Source organism: Numida meleagris, unplaced genomic scaffold, assembly GCF_002078875.1.
Source record: "Numida meleagris isolate 19003 breed g44 Domestic line unplaced genomic scaffold, NumMel1.0 unplaced_Scaffold330, whole genome shotgun sequence".
Taxonomy (NCBI): Eukaryota; Metazoa; Chordata; class Aves; order Galliformes; family Numididae; genus Numida; species Numida meleagris.
In genome coordinates this window covers 70,265-93,398 of record NW_018364560.1, presented here as the reverse complement: position 1 = coordinate 93,398, position 23,134 = coordinate 70,265, and the positions used below count along the sequence as shown (strand labels likewise).

Sequence of the window (23,134 nt, the reverse complement as noted above, 5' to 3'; positions counted from 1 at the left end):
GCTCACAGGTTTAGTTTTCAATCACACTGCTTGCATATTTCCTTAAATTACTGCACTTTACTCAGGAATCTCCCATTCCTTGCTCACACTCTTATTTTTCTTCTAGAATATATTCACAGGTCTAGTTTTCTAACCAGGTCTCCAGTATTTTTCCCTAAATTATTGCAATTTTCTCAAGAATTCTGCTATTCCCTACTAACACTACTATTTTCTTCCCAAAACATATTCATTATCTAGTTTGTTTCTAACCATATTTTTAATATTTTTCATTAAATTACTGTGATTTGCTCAGGAATGTTCCTATTCCCTGCTCACAGCCTTATTTTCCTTTCAGAACACATTCACTGGTTACTTCGTTTTTAACCATGTCCTCAATATTTTGCCATAACTGTTTGCAGTTTGCTTTTTCTCATTTCAGTTTGAAAATGCAATGTCAGTGAGGGAGGAAAGGGATAGAATACAGTTTCAAGCAAACAATAAAAGACGAATGTGGGTTACTGGGGCAAGGAAACCCACAAGTTGCTGATTGGTCGTTGGAACTGAACTGAAGACTGCGTCCTGAAGAAAACCAGCCGAAGCTGGATCACCCTCTTCAACTGTGCCAAGGTCAAGAGTACACAGTGAGGAAGAGATACGGCCTTCATCCCCACGACCCCCGAAGACGACCAACAGGAGGCACTACGCATGCTCAAGGGGTGTGACTCTGGGGTGGAGCATATTACAATGATTTCTTGGAATTAATTGTAATAGTCCTTCCCTCCCTCATGAATGGTATGAATATGTATGCTTTTGATCTTTAAATATGGAAGTTTTCTGCGTCTCATTGTGCGAGCTAGGATGGGGATATCCCCCTTGCACCCGGCGTGTGGGCACAGCGCCTTAACAAACATCCCTGCTTTGTAACCTTCCCTGGTTGTAAAGTTTGTTTCCACAAGTCATCAATAAAACTTTGGCTAACACACTTTCCATGAGATAGGGAAAGGGGCTACCAGTCCCCACCCCTTGGCCCCACAGTCCCCAGGGTCCCACTTGTTGTGACCTTGCTGCTCCCAGGCAAAGCCTTTGCCACTGTCTCCCCCAGTATCCTCTGGGAGAAGCTGGCAGCCTATGACTTCGGCAGGTACACTCTTTGCTGGGCAAAGAACTGGCTGGATCACCAGGCCCAGAGAGTGATAGTGAATGGAGTTAAATCCAACTGGTGAGCCATCACTAGTGGTTCCCCAGAGGCAGGTATTGGGGTCAGTCCTGTTTAGTATCTTTACTGATGACGTGGACGAGGGGATTGAGTGCACTTACTTTAGTCTGCAGATGACATCAAGTTGGGAGGAAGAGTCGATCTACGCGGGGGTAGGATATTAGGAAAGATTTCTTCCACGAAAGAGTGGTCATGTGCTGGAACGGGCTGCCAGGGAGGTGGTTGAGTCACTGTCCCTGGAGGCGTTCAAGAAATGTGTAGATGTGGCACTAAGGGACACGGTTTAGTGGGGAAATATTGGTGGCAGGTGGACGGTTGGACTGGTTGATCTTCGAGGTCTTTTCCAACTTTGGTGATTCTATGATGCTGTCATTTCAGACACTTTGACTTCACCAGCCCCAGCCTCACCATCATTATGACATCACTACTGCTATCACTCTGCTTTATTTTGGGGAAAAAAAAAAAAAAAAAAGAGGCTCTGAGTGTTCAGCATCCCTGGATTTCTGCCTTCCATTAGGGCTGAACCTTACGAGGCTGAGGGCTCTGGGGGAACTGCCAGCCCCAGCAGCCCCCGGGCAGTGCTGAAGAGGTTCAGGGGAGCAGCTCCATCGGTGATGAGCGCAGATTGCAGCCCGAGGCCCTGCAGCAGCTTCACCTGGAAGGCACAGTGCAGGCACTGCCCCATCGCGCCATGGGGACCTGGTGCCCCCACCACCCATGGGGGCCCTATCCCAGAGATACCATACCCTGTGAAGAACCCACCACACTGACCCTCCTCTAGCCCATGGAGACCTTGTCCCACTGGAGACCTCATAACCCCATGGAGATCCAACACCATGGAGATCCCCCTCCCTTGAAGACACCAATTTGCTCATAACCCAGTCCACTGAAACCACACAGCCCACAGACACCTCCACCCCACGGAGACCCCATCCTATTAAGAGCCTATAACCTATGAAGATCCCACAACTCCGTAGAGATCTCATAACCCATGGAAGCTCAACTCCATGGGGACCCCAATCTATTGCCATCCTCTACTCCATGGAGGCCCCCAAAACCACAAGGAGTCCTCATAAGATCACGGAGATCCAACACAATGGAGATCCTGCCTCACTGACAACATACACCCAGTGGAGACCCTGTAACCAAATGGAGTCCCCACCCTATGGAGCCCCAAGCCATGGACACTCCAGAGCCCATCAAGACTCTCATGCTTTTGAAACCCCATAGCCCAAAGCTGACACATAATCCCACCCTCAGCCCCACATACCTGCAGCTCGGGCCCAGCACGAGCAATGTCCCGGATGGTCTCGGGCCCCAGGGCTGCTGCCACCTCCCGCACCTTTGAAGCCTCCACAGCTGCCAGCGCCTGGGCCCGCGCCGCCTCCGCCTCCGCCCGTGCCCGCTGCGCCCGCACCTCCTGCGCCTGCATCCGCTCCAGCCGCGCCAGCTCTGCCTCCTGGGCATGGGAACAAGGTAAGGTCTCACCCCCACGTTACGTGACACCCCCATAGCCCTACTCATAACGCACCGTCTCTATGGCGACAGCCTCTGCCTTCAGCTTGGCCTGCAAGATGGCAGCCTCGGCCTCGATGCGCGCAGCCTCCGCCCTGGCCTGGGCCTCTGCCCGCGCTGCGCCGGCGCTCTCCACCGCAGCACTGCAGAGAGTGCTGTCACAAGCCAAGCCCACAGAGGCCACGTCCCCTTCTCCCACCAGGCCCCAGTGGCCTACAAGTAAGGAGACCGCCCTACTCTTGTAGGCCTATGGGTTCCAGCACTAACAGTGCCTCCACACCCACTCCAGATGGAGCACATGGGGACAGTGGGACAGGTGGAGCCTTGGGCAAATGGAGGCCCCTGGGAGCCCCCCCCAACTTGGCAGAGGAGCATGATGCATGTGGGGAAGGGGGGGACCAAGATGGCTGACCTGAGGGCCTCCAGCTCCAGCAGCTCCCTGCGCGCCCGCTCGGCCTCCGCCTGGTCCAACAGCCGCTGGCGCTCCAGGCGGCCCCGGGCCTCCTGTGCCAGGCGCTCAGCCTCATGCCTGTGGGTGGGACAGGGACACTGCGGGCATGTGGGACACTGGCACAATACTGGGGACCAACTGGGGACACTGGGAGGTGGGACAATGGGGATGCAGAGGGGACAATAGGAGGACAGCTGGAGACATATTGAGGTCACTGGAGCATAGGACACTGGGGATGCAGTGGGAACTCAGGGATACAGGACACCGGGGACACATTGGTGACATCAGAGATGGGACATTTGGGATGCGTTAGAGACACTGGGGACACTGGGGATGCTTTGGGGACTCTGGGATGCAGAAGGATGCAGGTGACGCTGAAGATATGGGGGATATTGGGATGGAGGGGATGTGGAATGAACTTTAGGGGCACAGAGGATATGGAGTACATTTCAGAACATGGAAGATGTAGAGGACACTTGGGGACATGGGATGGAGGACATGTGGTGGCATGGGACACATAGAAGATGCTTGGGGATACGGGACAGAGGACATCTGTGGTCATGAGGGACAGAGAGGATATTTGGAGACACTTGGGGATACAGAGAACACTTGAGCAAATGGGAGATGTAGAGGAAATTTGGGGATGTATGGGATATAGAGGACATTTGGGGACACAGGGGACATAGAGGACACCTGGGGATACAGAGGTCATATGGGGACATTTGGGGACAGGAAGTGGATAAGGAGAGATGGGAATATGGCAACACATGACATACAGAGAGACAATAGGAGACATCTGGCAACAAGAACACTAGGGGAGCAGTAGGAGGACCAGGTGACAACCAAGGTGACATGAGGAACTGGGGACCTGGCGGCAGCCTCCTGGGAGTTGGTGGCAATCTCGATGGCCAGCTGGACGCTGCGCTGCAGTGCATCGCGTGTGCGTTGGTCCACGGGTTCCACACTCTGGATGTCGACGCTCGTCACCACCAGCCCATTGGGGACAAAGCGCAGGTGCTCCCGCAGCCGTCCACCCTCATCAAAGCCAAAGACAGCTGAGCAGATGAGGCGGTTGGAGTTCTGGGGACAGTGGGGACAGCAGTGTCACTGGAGGATGAGGAGGAGGGCGGGGAACCAGGGTGGCACCAGGGCCATTTAGGGGAGTGAGGGACATAGAGGGTATTTGGTGACATAGGGGAGATTTGGGAAAACAGGGGATACAGAAGGCACCCGGGGCACAGGGGATATAGAGGACACCTGGGAATATAAGGGCATCTGGGGACATTTGGGGACAATGTCCTAGTGTAGGCTGTTGGGGAAGTGGGCACAATGGGGACATGGGGTGACACTGAGGAACATGCAAGGATTCATCAAAGCCAAACAGGGATGCTGGGAGCTCTTTTGATGTCTCCAAAGGCTCTTGGAGACAGCAGAGACTCAGGGGGACATGGAGAACCTCATGCTGGTGACATCTGAGCAAGCTGAAGTTACACAAATGAAATGTGGGGACATAGGTGGAGGTGACACAAGACACAGGTGACAGAGCAGTGACCTAGAGTGATGTGGCTGCCGGTAGCATGGATGAAAAGTGGGGAGACAAAGGGGTGACAGGGTGACAGAGAGGTGACAGAGAGGACCTTGTGAAAATCATCGAAGGTGACAGCAGCGACAGCTCCACGCACACGGGAGGCCAGGGCCTTGCAGGCATCCCCCACAAAGTCAGGGACACTGAAGAGGCGCCCTAGAGACTTTGGGTCCTCAGGGACCTCAAAGTGCCTGCGGGGAAATGTCCTCATGTCACTGCCCCACACTATGACCCTCATCCTGACCCTGATCCTGAAAGCTACCTCTGTCCCCAAGCCACCAACCCAATGGCCTATGGCTGCCCTATAATGAAACTCCACCCAAGACCACCCATACTGCACCCCAAGAACAAACCAAACTTAAGACCACCCTAGATCCCAAACCAAGACCACCCCATACCCAAGACCATTCCAAACCCCACCCTAAGACCACCCCAAGCCCCATCCTAAGACCAACACAAACCCAAGACCACCCCAAACCACACTCCAAACCATTCTAAATCACACCCCCAGACTGTCTGGGGATACAGAGAACACTTGAGCAAATGGGAGATGTAGAGGAAATCTCAAGCAACAACCCCCCAAACCCAAAACCAATCCAAAAAACACTCCAAGACTACTCCAAACCTCAACCAAGACCAACCCAAACCCAAAGACAACCCCAAACTCCACCCAAGACTATCCCATACCTCACCGGAGACCACCCCAAACCCAAGGCTAACCCAAACACCACCCAAGACCAACCCAAATCCCACACCAAGACCACCTCAAGACTGAAGACCAACCCAAACCCCACCCAAGACCACCTAATCCCCACCCAAAAGGCTATCCTATTACAAGACCACTCCATACTCAAGACCATCCCAAAATCCACCCAAGACCACCTGACCCTAAGGCCACCCCAAGTCCCACCTAAGACCCCTCAGCCCCCAGCCCCACCAGTTGTAGGCCAGCTGCAGCTGCAGCCGTGCATGGTCGGCCGTCTCAATGGTGACAATGTCGGCGCAGAAGTCAGGACCGAGGCGCAGGCAGAGGCTGCGGCGTGCATGGGGCCGTTTGGGGCGTCCCCCAGATAGGGACAACACTGTCAGCTGCTCGCCAGGGCCCAGCACCACCAGCTCAGGGCCCAGTACCACTCTGCAACAGGGTACAGAAAAGACATCATAAGGCACAACGATGCCCAGAGGTCCTTCAAGCCCAGGACCTTCCAAACCCCAGAATCTTATAAACTCTAGACCATAGAATCCCACAAGTCCTAGAATATCTTGAGTTGGAAGGGATCCATGAGCATCGCTGTGCTATTATATGATCCTTACTATCACCCCCAAACCCTACAGTCACACTGGAGACTCTGCACCTTGCAGGATCATTGGTGCTCACAGGAAGGTCATTAGGGGGGTGGGTAGTAGAGGGTTGGACACTCCCTGGCAGCACCAGAGTTCTACAACTCTACAGTACTCTGCAGTGCTATAGCCCTAGAACTCCAGAACCCTACAGTCTTAGAACACTAGAATCCTATAAACCCAGAACACTAGAATGCTAGAATACAAGAATCTTACAAACATCCTAGAACCCTATAAATACGGAATGCTAGAATGCCTGAATTGTTGAAACTGAGTCATAAAAACCTACAGTCCTTGAATCCTAGAGTCCCATGGTCCCAGAAACCCAGAAACCTAGGAAACGCTGAACCCTAGAATCCCAGAAACCTAAAAACCTAGAATCCTACAAACCCAGAATATCCTGAGTTGGAATGGATCCAATAGGTTGGCTATTAGGAAAAACAAATCCAGGGATCCCAGCAAAATTCCCCAAACTCCAGTGCCTGCCCCACATCCCGTTGTCGCCGTGGCCCTGAACTGCAGGCACTTACCGTGCTCGCCGCTCCCGGTAGTCATAGACCTGCACAGCAGCATTATGAGGCACCTGATATGTGACGGCACGGGTTCGGTCCCGCTCCTGGACCCCAAAATTTGGGCCTGAGGATGAGTGGATGCCCGAATCTTGACCAGCTGTGTCACCACGGGCCTCAGCCAACAGGGCCTCAACCCCAGGGGGCAGCTCCTTCTCCCACAGCTCCTCAGCCTCTGTCAGCATGTAGGTCTGCCCCGTCACCACCCGCACCTGTATGGAGACCAGTGTGGGGCTGGGGTGCCACTAGGAATACTAGGAGCACTGGGAAGGGTGTCCAAAGGGATCTGGGGGTCACTTGGAGCTCTTGGATGGTGCTCGGGGGCACTGGAAGGGGATTTCATGCCTACTGGGAGCACTGGGAGAGTGTATGGAGGCACAAGGAAGGCTACTGGGAGCACTAGGAAGGCATATGGAGGCACAAGGAGGGCTGCTGAGAGCACTGAAGGAAGCTATGTAGGATACTGGGAGCACTGGGATGAGCTGTGGGAGGTGTCTGAGGGCACTGGGGAGGGGTTTGAGGGCACTGGGATGGGATTTGGGGGGCACTGAGAACACTTGGGTGGGGCTTGGGGGAACTAGGAGGGGACTCGTGCGTGCTGGGGGACACTGGTTGAGACTGGGAAGGTGTGTAGAGGCACCAGGAGGGGGCTTGGAGGCACTGGGAAGGGATTGTTGAGGGACTGAGAGAGGATTTGGAAGATACCGAGAGGAAAGAGGTTACAAGGAGCACTTGGAGGGGTATCCAAAGGGGGGGGGGGGGCACTTGGAGTTCTTAGATGGGCTCTGGGGGTACTGCAAGCAGCTGTATGGCATACTGGAAGCGCTGAGATGAGCTGCGGGAGGTTTCTGGGGACACTGGGAAGCAGTGTGATGGACACTGGAGTGGGCTTAGGGGCACTGGGCACCAATAGGGTCTACAGGAACAGGCCTCTCACCTTCCCAGTGCGGATGTCCCGCACATAGATGCCCTCGTTTTCAGCCAGGGCCAGTGCCCGGCGTCGCTCCAGCACTTTCACCTCAGCTGGAGGCACATACTCAAGAGGACCCCGGGCCAGCCAGCGGTCCCCTGCACGCCGTGTCACTTCCGTCCCATCCTGGGGATGTGGTGATGGCATCAGCACCAAGCCGGGGACATGGGACATGGGGACCCCTACCTAATCCCTGGCTTGGGACATGGAACCTCCAAAATCCCCCACGTGTACCCACTGTCCCCAAGTATCCCCATGTACCCCAGGTGCCTCCATGCACCTCAACTACCCCAATCTGTCTCCAGTGCACCTTACTGATTCCCATGTCCCCACGAGTCCTCTTTGCTCCCCAACCACCATTAGTTCCCCCAGTTGTTCACTCTGTCCCCCATTCACCCCACGACCGCCAGTTTCCACCAGGTGATGCTATGAGCCCCAGTGCCCCCTGGGTCACCTCATCAGTGTCCTTGATTGTCTGCAGAGCCTGAAGAAGCAGCCCCTCGTCCTCAGAGAGCACATAGACCTCCTCGATGCCAGCCTGGAGCCGCTCACCCGGCTGGAGGAAGAAGGATTTCTCCCCCTGGGGACACAGGGACATAACCTCAGGGATTTTATATGCTCTCAGGGGTAAATTAGGGTCCCTTGTGGCCACCTCTGAGATACGTAGGGGACACTTATGGGTACATCAGGGCCACCTGTGGGTCCCTGAGGTCCATCTGCATGGTCCCCTGGGGTACCCAACTGGTCCTCAGGAACCTGCAGGTGACCCCTATGGTCCCATGGGGTGCATACCTTGACCACACGCTGCTGTCCCAACTGGGGCTGCCCGTTGGGTCCCACAGGGTCGAGCACCACGCAGTACTGTCGGGGACCCAAAGTTGTCACCAGCACCTCAGCCACCACCTCCTCGAAGACGTCAGGGACGTAGGCCTCGCTCTGCTCCTGTGTAACCAGCCACTCCTCGCCTGTGCGGCGCACGTGTCCCTGTGCATCCTCGAAGGTCCGGGTGGCTCGCAGGTGGAGGGCTTTCTGCAGGACAAATAGAGGAAAAATGTGTGACAGGACTCCAAATCTGTCCCAGAAGGTCTTTGTCACTTGCATGTGCAAAGAGACAGGGTGATGGGACACCTAACCCTGTCCCAGATATGGGTTCAGGGCAAAAAAATGGGTCCTAGAGTGCCCCTGTCACCCATGGGTGTGGGGGGACCATGGGGAGTCCCATGTCCCCGTACCTTGTCAGTGAGGACATAGGCATCCACGACATCAACCACCTCCTCGTAGACCCCTGGTAGGTAGGCACCCACCCGCTTCACCAGCCATTCCTCACCTGGAAACAGTGTTACAGGGTCATCAAGGAGTTAAGGGGGCTGGTGCGGATTGGGAGAAACTCGGAGAGTTGGGGAGACTAGGGTGGGAAGGGGTCTGCGGGGTGCTGAGGTCCTATGGGACAAACCTAAGAGTGTCTGGGGTCCTACGAGTAGGACTGGACAATCTCAAAGTGTCATTAGGGTGGGATGGGACAACTCCAAAGGTGGGAAGGAACAACTCTAAGGGCCATCAGGATGGGATGGGATGATCTTAATGGCGTTTGGGATCATCAGGGTGGGATGGGACAATCCCAAGGGTCAGTGGGGTGGGAAGGGGCAATCTCAAGGGTCAGTGGGGTGGGAAGAGACAATCCCAAGGGCACTACCTGTGACACGTCGTGTGCCCTGACGGTCGAGGCACTCCTTGCGCGCCCGCAGGCGGATGGCCTGGTTGTGCCTGATGACAGTGGCCTGCAGTGTCTCAACTACCTCCACCTCCTTGCGGGGGATGTATGTACCTGTGGGGCCAGGGCATCATCAGCATCCCAAGATGTCCCCAAGGTGTCATCAAAGTGTGCCCCCCACTCACCAGGACCCTCGAAGAGCCACTCGTCGCCTGCCACGAACTTGTTCCCGTCCTCATCTTCAAAGTCGAGCAAGGCTCGAAGGCGCAGGGCAGTATCAGCCAGCACCACCTGCAGTGGGGTCACACCCTGCAGACACAAGGGTCAGGGCTGAGGGTGACACTTTGGGGACACAGAGGTCAGGGCAGAGGGTGACACCCTGGGGACATGAGGACATGGGGAAACGGACTGAGAGTGGCAACTTGAGGACAATGGGGGTCAGGACTGAGGGTGACACCTTGTGGACACAGGGGGTCAGGGCTGAGGGTGACACACTGGGGATATGAGGACATGGGGAACAGGGCAGTGGGTAACACCCTGGGGATGTCTGGAACATAATGGGGGGCAGAGGTGATGGTGACACGGCAGGGGACATAGGGGAAAGGGGTTCACCATGGATGAGCTGGGGACATGGGGGTCATGACAGATCTGTCAGGGGGACGCAAAGGTCCTAACAGGGCAGTGGCAGGTACTCAGGCACAAAGCAGGGACAAGGGGGACACATGGAGGGCTACAGGCAGCTGTCTGGGGTTTACAGGAACAATTATAGTCAATGAGACAGCTATAGGAGCTATAGAGGGTTTATAGGACATATAGGAAACAGAAGAGAGGGGTCAGAGGAGCTATAGGGAAGCTACAGGAAAAAGAAGAAAGGGATTGGAGGAGCTACAGAGGCTATGGAAGGACAGAGAGAGGAGTTACAGAGAGAGGAGTTACCTGGGAGACTGCAGAATCTATAGGAGACCATGGAGGGGAAGGTAGAGGACTTATAGGGGGCCTATAAGAACCATGAAAGCTACAGGGTGCAACAGAGCCTGTAAACAGCTGCAGGAGAATGTGGGCTGGAAAGATCACAGAATACTGGGTCTATAGGATCTCTGAGAGGGCTGTTGATGAGCTATAGGTGGTCCAGGAATCACAACAACCTAAAAGAGCTATACAAGCTATGGGGGATCGCATCAAACTACAACCTACGGAAGCTACAAGAAGTGCAAAGAGCTAGAGTAGACTGTCACATGTTGAAAAAGGAGGCCGTGGGTAATCCCCACAGGGGGCTACAGGGAGATACAGGTACCCTGAAACCTATAGGTAGAGGTGCTAGAAGTCTTCATAGGGTGGCAGTGAAAGGGTAATTGAGGTTATAGGGGGCTACAGGGGCTCCGTAGGGTGAACTATCCATACCTGCTGAAGCTCCTCGCCGGGGTACAGAGGAAAGGGCTCCTGGGCGAGGCGTACATCAAGGTCAGCATGCCGCAGCTGGGCCTGCCCTGCACCATCGAGCAGCACAGCCCCCGTAGGGCCCCGGGCCACGGGATTGAGCACCACGCAGTAGTGGCGGGGGGGGACCATCACCATGCGCTTGGGGGAGAAGACCACCCTGCGGGTGCCCCCGCACACCTTCAATCAGCTCTGTAGGACTGTCGGGGCCCCACAACCCTTGTTTGGCCCCACACGCCTCCTCTGGAACTCTAGGGCCTTACAGAACACAACCAGTTCCAAAAAGCCCCCCATGACCATACAGAATTCCTGTGACCCTACAGAGCCCCTCACAGCCCTACAAAGCCCACCGTGGCCCTAGATGCGGGACTGGGACTCCCCAGCCCACTACTTGAACCCCAAGCAGGTACCTCTCATGGTCCTGCCGGATGTAGGTGTGGGGCCCGACCTCCACGCGAGTGACGTTACTGTTGAGGTCCAGCACATGGATGTAGTGGTAGGGGGGGATGCGGATCACAGGGTCCTCCATGGGGAAGGAGACTTCTTCACCGTGGAGCAGGAGACCTTGCTGGAATGTGCTGTGGAGCAGAACAGCTCGATGAGGCTCAGTGTAGGTGGTAGACCTTGAAACAGGGTAGAAAAACTGTTATCGGGCACCTTGAAAAGGGCAGAGGGACCCCTCAAAATGGGTGAAAGGACATCTTAAAATGGGTGAAGGGACACCTCAAAATGGGTGGCAGGCCCTGCTGTGGGGCAGAAGAGCTTACTACCGGGCAAATGAGGGAGAAGTAGACCTCACCTGGGGCAGAGGACCTCACCGTGGGGCACACACCCGGCTGTGGGGCAGGCGGACGCGGAAATGACTTTTCTTTCCTTTTTCTTTTCTACTTCCCTTTGGCCTGGCCCAGCCCTGCGGGCAGACGGGGCCCGGCCCATTGGGGCCGCCCCAGGGCCAGATTTCCACGCACGAAATGCTGCATCCTGGGCAGAGTTTGCCCTCAGGAAGGATTTATCCCCGGCTGTAGATAAGGGATTAAGATTAGGATGAGAATTATAAGGTTGGTTGGGCCCGAACGGAGTTTGGAGCCTCCGGGTACGCCCTTCGCTGTTGCTACGCAACCAGCGCCGCCATTATGTCCCCTTCCCCGAAAGGGAAGGAGGAAAGAAGGGGGCGTGGGCGTTCCCTCTGCTCCCGCCTTCCGCCGCCAGCGCATGCTCCCATTGGCTAGATACACTGCCATTGTCTGGGTACGCGCTGCTATTGGCTGTACGGGAGGGTGGGAGGCGGGGCCGAGAGGGGGACAGAGGGAGGGAGAAGTGGAGGGCGGAGGCGGGCGGAGGCGGGGAGGGGAGCGTCGGAAGTGCGCCAAAAAAGGGTCAAAAATTGGGCTGGAGACTGTGGAGGACACTGACCCCCTAAGGTACTGTCACCCCCTGGTGTCACCTAGTGCTACTCCCTGGGGATCTGTGTCACCGCAGGTCTCACCCAGCGCCCCCTCCTGAGGGACTTTGTCGCCCTTGATGTCACCCAGAGCCACCCCCCCAGGACTGCGTCACCCCCGGTCACGAAGTGCCACCCCCTGAGCGGCCATCGACCCGGGTCTCACCTACTGCCACTCCCTGAGGGACTACGTCACCTTCGGTGTCGCTCAGTGCCACTCCCTGAGTGGGTTGTGTCATCTGTGGTGTCACCCAGTGCCACCCTCTGAGGTGCTGTCATCCTTGGTCTCACCTACTGCCACTCCCTGAGGGACTGTATCACCCCTGGTATCACCCAGTACCACCTCCTGAGGTGCTGCCACCCCTGGTATCACCCACTGCCCCCCCCGAGGGACTGTGTCACCCCCTGGTGTCACCCACTGCCAACTCCTGAGGGGCCGTGTCATCCCAGGTGTTGCCCAGTGCCGCCTCCACACCTCAAGCGCTGTGTTCAATCCAACTGAATGTCATCGAATCATGGAGTAATGGAGTTACTGCAGGGATAATGGGGGACACATGGACACAAGGACAAAGAGACATTTGGACCCCTTTTTTTCCTCCCATTGCTCCTCTTGTTGCTCCTTCCTTCCTAATTCCTTTCCCTGATTCTCTTCCCATCTCTTCTTTGTTCCTTGCCATTTTCTTCACTATTCCTTGCTTGCTCCTTGCCCATCCCTTATTCTGTTCCTTTTCCCATCCCTTTCCCATTTCCTTTCCAACCCCATGCCCACTTCTTCCTTGTTCCTTGCACATTTCTTTACTATTCCTTGCTTGTTCCCTGCCCATTTTCATTGTTGAAATGTATGAGTATCGCACAAAAGTGCCAATGAGTTCCTAGTGTTAATGAGTCCTCAATACTAATGAGTTCCAAGGGCTAACAGGTTGTCAGTGCTATTGAGTCCCAAGTGCTAATGTAGTTCCTCTTTTTAATGAATCCTTAGTGCTAATGAATTGCTATAGGGCTAACAAGCTTTTCTCCTGCCCCAGGGACTTAAGGACTGCCAGATGCTGCTTTTCTCTGCCACCTTCAGTGAAACTGTGTGGAAGTTTGCCCTGCAGATCATCTCCTGACCCATCCTCATCAAGCTGCGTCAGGAGGAGCTCACCCTGACCAACACCAGGCTACTACTTCATCTGCAGGAACTGGGAGCAAAAGTATATGGCCCTGTGCAACCTCTATGGCAGCATTGCCAGGCCTTAATCTTCTGCCGGGTATAACTCATTTGCAAGCAGTGAGCAGTCAGTGATCCATCTGACATGATCAACCCCAGTGTGACATCAGTGCTCCTTCAAAGATCACCAAAATGAGGGAACAGATGCAAGAGAGGGATGGGAAACACACAGTCAGAATTTAAAAATCAAAGTGGTAACAGCATCTAATAGTTGGGACCACATTTGCTTGGCTTCTGTGTTGGGCATTGCTTGGAAACAATGCTCTGTTCCCTCAGCCTTTGTGTTTTGTGTCTAACAAAGGCATTTTGTGATCCAATTTCTTATTCATCCGCCATCATTTTTTGCCCCTTTTGTACTTGCTATCCTGGCAAATCCAGAGATCCAGCAGAGGCCCAGGATGCTATATGGATAAATGGCAAGTCCTAGAAATCAGCTGCAGGAAGCCCAGTTGGCAGAGCAGTAGAATTAAGAGAAATTGTGCAGCAGTTCTCTGTCCTCTGTGCCTCTTCTGATTGTCATTTCTAGACATTAGGTGAGAGTGGTCCACGTTCAAGAAAGGTCTCATTAATCTGGATGAACTGGAACTGTAATCTCGTCACAAGCCATGGATCTCTTTACCAGTGCAGCTGTTTGAAGGCTTTCTTTTTTAAAAAAAATTCCATTTGGAATTGCAAAATAAGCAAAGCCATTTGGATCAGCCGTATTCAAAGAAGATCCTAGGATTTGTGCACCATGACTGTGTCACCTCTGGCAATGTGAGAATGAGAACCACCTGAAATGGAAACAGAGTTTCTGCTTCTGGATCACATCATAGCTTAACATGAATGAACTCTAGATCAACACAGTAAAGCTTTGTTGGAATTTGGGGAAAAGGAATAAGGGGAATAGGAAAGAGTTAATTTCTAGCTTTCAAATTCTTATTCAGAAGTAATAGCTATTGCTAGTGTAGCTATTGCTATGTAGCCTCCTCAGCTAGCAACAATTTATGTTCAGCCAGTATCTGTATGTTTAGTTGAGCTTTGGGAAGATTGTGAACCTGACGTACTCAGCCAATGAGGAACCAGGGGAGGAAAAGATCAGCGTTGAGTAATAGGGCATAAAAGATGGAACGCTGCTTTCTGCAGGGCTCCTGCTGCAGGATGCCTGCCATTGTAATTGCGAATAAAATCTGCTTTGATCAGAGATACTGTCCTGATCAATTATTTGGATATTTCCTACACTAGTTAAGAAACATGTTCATAACACTCTTAAGCATTTTCTAAGCTTTTTGAAGTTCTAGGAGTAATGCAGGGAGAATTCTCTTTTGCACCTGCTCCTTTCTCGCAGGCAGTCTGTCCTTGTCCACTCAGGAAGCCCCACGCCCCTCTATTTATTTATCCATGTTGCCAGTTTTACCTTCTGACCCAGGAGTCCGGCAGAGGGCCACAAAGATGATAAAGGGCCTGGAGCATCTCTTGTATGAGGAAAGGCTGAGTAACCTGGGTCTGTTCAGCCTGGGGAAAAGAAGACTGAGGAGGGATCTGATTCATGTTTATAAATATCTGAAGGGAGGTGGAAGGCAAATGGATGAGGCCAGGCTCTTCTCAGTGGTGTGTAGCGATAGGACAAGGAGTCCTAAAATTTGAACACAGAAAATGCCATACAAACATGCAGAAGAACTTCTTTACGGTAAGAGTGACGGAGCCCTGGAACAGGTTGCTCAGAGAGGTGGTCGAGTCTCCTTCTATGGAGATTCTCAAGACCCACCTGGACACTGACCTGTGTGACCTATTGTAGGGAACCTGCTTTAGTGGGGGGTTGGACTCGATGATCTCTTGAAGTTCCTTCCAGCCCCTGCAACTCTGTGGTTCTGTGATCCATTTGGGCTGTCTAATCTACTTATGTCTCACTTGCAGTGCTTCTCTGCAGAAGCCTCTTCTTGTATTATATATCCTCCAAGTCTGACTCATCCTTTGCCAATGGCCAAAGATAATCAGAGATGCTGACAGAAGGATCCTCACTTTCTTGTTTGTGCTCTGCACCTGAGTATTACTCTTCTGCTTACATGGCCACAAAGCCTTCATGTTTTCAGCTAAAATTCCGCAGGAGTTGAGCAGTGACCCACAAGCCTGGTAACAGCTGCAAGAAATGCCACTGAGAAGCCTGAAAATAGCAGCAAATACATTTTCCTCAGTTTTTGTGCAGATTGCTCAGCCACGCCTGTGCACTTTACCTGCAGCAGAAGGTGGAGTTGGCTCCTCTATCCCAGCAGCAGAGCGCTCGAGCATGGAGCTTGGCACTGGAGGCAGCAAGCATGGGCCTGGCACCGCCGCGGGCATTCTGGCCCTAGGTATGCTTGGGGAAGGGTGTGCTGAGGGCAGGGCACGGCCAAAAACAGCACGCTCTGTGCAGGAGGAATCCTGGGTCAGGCTGGTTACTTTGCTTTGTCTAGCCTGTAATTACTTTTGAGCTAGCTGTCAGCATGACAGGATGATGAATAGGGCAGAAGCCTGGGTTTGGATGAAGTTTGAAAGAGAAACGCCATCGCAGACTTGTTGTTTCAAAAGCCCTGCACAATGTTACTCTAGTTCTTCATAGAAAAAGTGAGTTGATGCTAGTATCAGCATATTGTACTGATAGGATATATGAAGTTGTGGCTTTAAAACTGCACTAATGTTTTGGAGTCCTAAGAATTAGGAAGCTGTCTCTAATTGCTGGGCTCTGTCATCCCAGTGGCAGAGATTCCTGGTGACTGGAGATCCCCGTGTCAGTACTGGGGGCAAGGGCTGAGCAGGCAGTGTGTGCGGAGCAAGATGTGGCTGGGAAGGGAGGGGAGAGAGCTGGAGGCTTGTTTTGTAGGTGTGTTCTGAAGCAACAAATGCACAGCCTAAGGTCCTGAGGTGCAGTGAGCAGACAGTTTTAGTCCTGTTGTAGCCTTTGCATGTCCTCAGAGAGAGTCCCTGGCCTATCTGTCCAAACACTTCTGTGCCTGGCACTGAAATGGTACTCAGCCAGCACCAGCAAGACAATGAATTAAAATTTTCAGTAACATTGACACCAACTTTCTTTGTTCTCTGCATGGCCTCTACAAGTGTTCTGTCCCACAGCAGCTGGCTGTGGCTTCATGCCTGTCTGCAGGAATTCCAAAATTCCCTGCTCTGGGCTGCCTGCAATGTAAATCAGGGTGAGCCCTCGGTAAACAGTGCTAATGCTGATCTCTACCTGCTTCATCTCAAAATAAGTGCTTGCTTCTCACTAAAGAAAATGTGTTTTACCTTAAACTTATCACAGAAGGCCAGCTAATTGGATAAATTGCATAGCTCCATGGATGCCAACCAGCATTTAATTCCAGGGTTAACTTCTGTGTTATATGATGGGAGGAAGTGCTGCTTTGCAATGCACATCAGATAACATAGAACCTAAGGCACATGCAGTAAGACAAGTTGTTTCCTAGGGTTTAAGCCCCAGCATCATCTTAATTCTTTAGTCCTATCTGCTGGGCTCACACGTGGGACTCCTGCTATTCCTTCCCTACCTGGAACAGAAACCTCTGAAGAGAGACATGGCTCAGTGGGCATGGGTAGGACGGGTTGACGGTTGGACTGATGATCTTAGAGGTCTTTTCCAACTTTAACAATTCTGTGATTCTACCAATTTTTCAAATTTCATATGAACAACAACTGCAAGCAATGCCTTAAAAGCCTGCATGGCACAGGGTGCCATGGGACTGTAAACTGTCTTTTTGCAGTGAGCCTCCAAAGCCTGAAAAGCTTTGCAAGCCATCTAGTCTCAGTTCTGCACTAGTATCAGCATGGTTTTCTCTGAGTGTGGTTTGTGCTGCACATAGGAAGGTGAGGTGAACACCATAACAAAATCGTTGACCGAATCCTGCAGTTATGGCAGGCCTTGCTAAAATGAGATCTCTGCTGCCTCTTGCCATCTTGCTGATGGCTCTGCAGCCAAGGACAGTGCTTGGCAGGAGGATAGGGTGCCTCTAATGGCACAAAGGACAGTTGAGTGCTGCAGCAGACCTGACCCACAGGGCTTCAAAAAGTCTGTAGTGAATCACTCTCCAGTCTTATGTGCCTTTGCCTGCTGGCTCCTCACATCCTCTCCTGACATTGCAGAGCCCTCATTAGAACACAGACTCCTCAGCTTTGCCTTTTCCTCTGCCAGACTCTTGTTTGGATAGTCACTTGTGTTACAAGGTGCTACTCACTCTCAGACATGCTTGTTGACCATGGACATCCCCAGATATATCCTGGTAGGTCCAGATTCCTCTCTAGGGCAGCATCTGCCACAGGTCCCGCTCCAGGTGGGGGTAATCCCATGCAGATAAGTCAAGGAATATTTGCTGTCTGCTTGGACAAGTGCCACCAAGAAGGGAGCTCTTGGGAGTGATTGGTCACTAGTGGATCACCTTGCGACAATAAGCCTGTGTTCTTCAATCCATGGGGAACCCCAGAAAACAAAAGAGTAGAGAGCAGTTCCTCATATGCATTGCTGACACCAGCTTTGAAAGAGGCCTGGATTCTGGCTCTGCCCCGGGCAGGCCTTTTTGTTAGGGATGCTACTGTAGAGACAACAGGACTGCTATCAAGTCACATGAGACCTGAGGACTAACAGGAATGGAGTGGCACAATAGGAGAGCAAGAAAGTGGCCTCAGGAAAGAAGCAGCCCCAGCTCAAAAGCAGCAGAGGGCAAAAGCCCAACAGACCACAGGGACACCAGGTGGCAGACAGGTTCTTCGCTCCTTGAAACCCTCCCACATATGGGCTTGTTCCTACAGCTCAGGAGGACAGGGGAAGACATAGGAGCTGAGACAAAAGAATTTCTGCTGGCATCTTCATTGTGCTCATCTACACAGAAAGCCTGTTTCTGTAGGTACATGAGATCATACAATTATAGATTCATAGAATGTTTAGGGTTGGAAGAGACCTTAAAGATAATGCAGTTCCATACTACATCAGGCTACCCAGGGCCCCATCCAACTTGGCCCTGAACTCCTCCAGGGGTGGGACATCCAGGCCTCCAATCATCTTTGTAGAGAGGGACAATCACCTCTCTCATCCTGCTGGTCACCCCTCTTTTGATGCAGCCCAGGATGCAATTGGCCTTCAGGGCTGCAAGCACACACTGCTGGCTCGTGTCCAGCTTTTCATCCACCAGAACTCCCAAGCCCTTCTCAGTAGGGTTGCTCTCAATGAGTTCTCCCCGTCTGCACATATGTCTGTGTTTGCCCCAACCCAATGCAACACCTTGCACTTGAACTTTTTGAATCTTGCTAGGATCACAGGGTCCCAGTTTTCAAGCTGGACTTGTAATGAGATGATTGGGTAAAAATAAATAATGAACAGTTAGGGGGCTAAGAATTTTAATTTAAAAGCATTTAAATCTTAATCCAAGTATTAGGAAATAATAATGAAAATAAATAAAAACAAAAGATTGTCCTAATAATTTTGGATATACCATGAAATTCCTCTAAATTTCCTCTCTGCATTGTTGAGCTCCTGTTTCCTCATGCTGTAGATGAGGGGGTTCACTGCTGGAGGCACCACTGAGTACAGAACTTCCACCAACAGGTCAAGAGATGGGGATGAAATGGAGGCGAACACGAGAGTGCTGACAAAGAGCAAGACCACAGCCAGGTGAGGGAGGCACGTGGAAAAGGGTCTGTGCCGTCCCTTCTCAGAGGGCATCCTCAGCACAGCCCTGAAGATCTGCAGCTCGGTCAGCACAATGAAAATAAAGCACCCAAAGATTAAACAAAGGCTAAAATCAATAATCCCAGCTTCCCTGAGGTAGTCTGATTCTGAGCAGGAGAGCTTGAGGATCCAGGCAATTTCACAGAAGAACTGGTTCAGGGCATTGCTTTTACAAGCAATGTAAAAGCAACAATTTTAGAGTGATATTGAGAACATACTGGCTGTGTGCAGCAGAGCATAAAGAAACCCACAGCTCCAGGCAGCTGCTGCCATGGTGGCACAAGCTCTGCTCGCCATGAGGGTCCTGTGGTGCAGGGGCTTGCAGATGGCAATGTAGCGGTCGTAGGCCATGACAGCGAGAAGGAAGTATTCTGCATCAAGAAAGAATAGTAAAAAGAAGACTTGTGCAGCACATCCTGCATAGGAAAAGGCCCTGGTGTCCCAGAGGGCACTGGCCATGGCTTTGGGGAGAGTGGTGGAGATGCAGCCCAGGTTGAGGAGGGCGAGGTTGAGGAGGAAGAAGTCCATGGGGGTGTGCAGGCGGTGGTCACAAGCTATGGCTGTGCTGATGAGGCCGTTGCCCAGGAAGAGCCAGAAGAGCAGGAGCTGCAGCTCCTGTGTATCTGTGAACGCCAGGAGAAGGAACTCACTGGTGGAGTTGCTGTTGGACATCTGCTGCTGCTGGGCATGGGGACAAGGAGATGTTAAGAGAGGATTCAGAAGAGCCAGTCCTGCTCCAGACCTGTTGGCACACGGAGGTGCCCAAGTATCTGACTGGGGATTTTGAATCCCTGCGCTGAATTAGTCAGATTATGTCCAGCTATTATATATCCAACAGATACTCCCCGTTTGTCAAAATGAGAAATTAAACTGACATATAGAATGGTTTGGGTTGGAAGGGACCTTTAAGATCACCTAGTTCCAATCCCTCTGCTATAGGCAGGGGCATCTCCCTCTAGACCAGGTTGGTCACAGCCCCATCCAGCCTGGCCTTGAACACCTCCAAGGTGGAGGCATCCACAACATCTCTGTGAAACCTGTGCCAGTGTCTCACCACCCTCATAGTAAATAATTTCTTACCAATATCTCATCTAAATCTATTCTCTTCCAGTTTAAAGCCATTTCCCCTTGTCCTGTCGCTACATGCCCTTATAAATGACCCTCCCCAGGTTTCCTGTAGGCTCCTTCAGGAGCTGCACCTCCCACATGTCTGTGAATGTCAGGAGGAGGAACTCAGTGGGGAAGGTGTTGTTGGACATTTGTTTAGTTTGGGCCAGCTCAAGGAGAAAAATACAGGCTAGACTTGGTGATGGACCTACCAGTGTATGTTTCTACGTAGTTTTCCAATGAAGAAGAAAAGGATTAATAAACAGATTTATCTGAAGAAAACATTGCAAGCCTTACAGCAACCCCCACACAGAGCCTTAAACTTTTCAGTAGAATCATTCTGCAGCTCTCTTACCTGAGCTCTGGGTGATTATGGCTGAGAGTGCCATTGGGAACAGGGGCTGCTGCAGGTTTCAGAGGAGCTCTTCCTCTTGTGCAGCGGAAGGGAAAGAGGAACATGGGGGAAACTCAGATTCACTCTGCTTGTGATATCATTAAGCTTTTCTGTGCCATTTCTCTCAATTCATCTGACTGCAGAGCAGAGATGAGGGGATTTTATTTGGTTTATTTTATTACAGCTGCCCCCATAGCCCTTACAAGAGGTGTTGGATGGTTGAAATCTCTGACTTTAATGTGCTCTCCAAGGGAAATCCTGTGGGTTCCAGGAGGCAAACTGGCTGTCCCCTGGTGAAGAGTGAGGAGAGCAGCTCTGTCCATTTATCCTGTTCCCAGATGCCCTGCATCACACCTCTGTGAGCTGCAGGACAGTCACGCTCAGGTTTTACCTCGATCTGGGTACAGCTGAGAGCAGAGACTGTGGAGTCAATGTGCAGCGTGACAGAATCGTCCTTTCCTCAGGATGCCTGAACAGGATCTCAGCTCTTCTCTCCTAGCCAGGGATACAGAGGCTTCATTTCTGGCTGTGCACAAAGAACCACCCAGCAGCATCTGTACGGCCTTAGCACTAAGGTGTCTTCTCTGTGAGTCACCTAGGTAACACAAAGATGCAGTGAGAAAGCTGCATCCAAAGCTCCATACACTGCAGGGTCTGGAGGAGGCTTGGTCGCTGTTCCTTCAGACACAGCTGCACAGCAGGACCACAGGGCTGGTGTCTGAATGATGACCAAGTCCTCCCCTCCTCCCCTACAGCTGCTTCTGTCAGTCCAAAGCTGAGAAGTGCCACATGGGCAGGAGTGGATCACAGTGATATGCCATAGGGCCCCTGCCAAGGCAAGGGAGACATACACAGACAGAGCGTGGGAACTTCTCCTCTTCTGGGCTCTGGCTGCTGAGCTGATGATGCATTCCTGAGATCCTGTGGCTTGGGGGGGTGGGAGAGGAGACCAGGGAAAGGCTGCTCCAGCGAAGGCATCTGCATGGCAGGGCACAGCCAGGAGGTGCCAGAATCCCCCTCCCATGGCAGTTCCTTCTCACTGCCTGCCCATCTCTTCTGCCTGTAGCTGTTCCTGATGGGAGCTGCTTCTCTGTCCCCATATCTTCCTGCCTACCCATGCTCACAGATCCCATCCTACCCGCTATTATGTTCAGCTCAGCCCTGCACTAACAAGGCACTGCCAAGGGGCACTTCCATGCCTGCTGGAGCTAAGAAGCAGGTGACAGAAATGGTGTCCTGGCCAACCAACAGACATTGTTCTGTCCAGGGGAAAATCTTTTATGGCACTTCCAGGTATCTCTGCCAGAGTTCCTCATCTCTCAGTACAGTACATTAGGAGCCTCAAAGTCTACTCCATTTCCCACTGCCCTCCTTGGAAACAAGGCCAAGAGTCAGGAAAGGTCTTCTCCTACCTGTGGCCCAAATTCCTGGCAGTTACCTGGGCAGCTCCCTGGGCAGGCTGTGCTGAGCCTGGCAGGTGGCAGAGTCCCTGCCCTGGCACACAGCCCCTGGGGCGCAGCAAGGACCCTGCTCTGCAGGACAGACCCGGGCACCCAGTGCACCCCCAGCTGCACCACCTGCAGCAGGGAATCACTGACCTGGAGCAGGATCTCCTCCTTTGTAATGGAAAAGCGATGGGAGGACTCTCAAAAGATCCTACAAGCAGTGGGATATGCTAACTTCAGGTGATCCCTTAAAGTATTGCATCTGCCTTGCCTTCAACCAGAGACTTACTGCATGAAGCGCATTGAGGAGTTGTTCCTACGCAGCCTTTAACACCTCTTCTCCTTCCCTGCTGTCCCCATGCCAGCTGCAGGCCATTCCTCCAGCTCTTGGTGCAGAAGAGCTGCTCCTCTGCAGAACTGTCTGTCTGCAGCACTGCTGCTTGCTGGCAGCTCCCTGCTTCCCAGAAGCCCGGCCCAGCTCAGCACGGGAGGCCCAGCCCAAGGCTTCACATTCTATGCCCCAAACCAGGCTCCCTGGAGATTTCCCTGGGGTTCCAAGGCTCACAGCTCCTGAAAAGCAGCAGGACCCCTCCTGGAGAACTCACTTTGAAGCAAGCTGAAGGAATCATTGACTGGCCCTCTCTAGCACTTCACAGACAGATTCCAGCTGCAGGAATTGCCCTTCCAGAGTGTGCTGCTGGTATACAGAAGGTGGCAATGTTCCCCTCTGGAATCCCTTACCCCCATCCCATTGTCAGGCAGCACACCAAGGCAGTGGCAGGCAGGGATCTCTTCCTCATGCAGCACAGGGATTTGGCTCACTCATTGCAGGCATCTCTGCTCTCATCAGTAGTCTGAAGCTGGAGGGGGATAAAGCTGCTCCTGCTGTGCACCTCACAGACACACAGGAGCTGTATTCCTCTTGCCTCAGCTCAGTGTGCACAAAATCATAGAATCATAGAATGGCTTGGGTTGAAAAGGACCTCAAAGATCATCGAGTCTCAACCCCCCTGCTGAGTGCAGGGTCGCCAACCACTAGACCAGGCTGCCCAGAGCCACGTCCAGCCTGGCCTTGAA

The 23,134-nt window shown here is 52.6% G+C and overlaps 1 protein-coding gene and 1 long non-coding RNA gene across 3 annotated transcripts; one reads left to right on the top strand and one right to left on the bottom strand.

Moving 5' to 3' along the window:
• Positions 1 to 1,620: 1,620 nt before the first annotated feature.
• Positions 1,621 to 12,469, bottom strand: MVP (major vault protein). 2 transcript variants are annotated; one of them, XM_021383060.1, is made up of 18 exons: positions 12,382 to 12,469; positions 11,574 to 11,793; positions 11,185 to 11,397; positions 10,739 to 10,934; positions 9,523 to 9,646; positions 9,320 to 9,451; positions 8,859 to 8,953; positions 8,419 to 8,655; positions 8,081 to 8,206; positions 7,594 to 7,752; positions 6,618 to 6,868; positions 5,684 to 5,881; positions 4,799 to 4,937; positions 4,030 to 4,241; positions 3,123 to 3,239; positions 2,727 to 2,853; positions 2,466 to 2,654; positions 1,621 to 1,850 (listed from the first exon to the last, which is right to left on the bottom strand). In XM_021383060.1, exons 1-18 carry the CDS (start codon positions 12,452 to 12,454, stop codon positions 1,722 to 1,724), a joined length of 2,937 nt encoding a protein of 978 aa, XP_021238735.1. In that variant the 5' UTR covers positions 12,455 to 12,469; the 3' UTR covers positions 1,621 to 1,721. The 2 variants fall into 2 exon arrangements, with proteins under 2 accessions (XP_021238735.1, XP_021238736.1); XM_021383061.1 differs by having other exon boundaries at positions 11,185 to 11,352.
• Positions 12,072 to 14,270, top strand: LOC110391251. Its single transcript, XR_002434026.1, has 2 exons — positions 12,072 to 12,195; positions 13,241 to 14,270. It is a non-coding gene; the product is annotated as an uncharacterized LOC110391251 (long non-coding RNA).
• The last annotated feature ends 8,864 nt before the right edge of the window (positions 14,271 to 23,134 follow it).

Bases quoted from the DNA above. Each gene is read 5' to 3' on its own strand.
- MVP (XM_021383060.1), bottom strand. From the start codon at position 12,454: ATGACACAACCCACTCAGGGAGTGGCACTGAGCGACACCGAAGGTGAC. The intron at 9,452-9,522 runs GTGAGTGGGGGG...CTGGCCCCACAG, and splicing joins GTGGCTCTTCGAGGGTCCTG to GTACATACATCCCCCGCAAG. The intron at 8,954-9,319 runs GTAGTGCCCTTG...CACTGTTTCCAG, and splicing joins GGGCACACGACGTGTCACAG to GTGAGGAATGGCTGGTGAAG.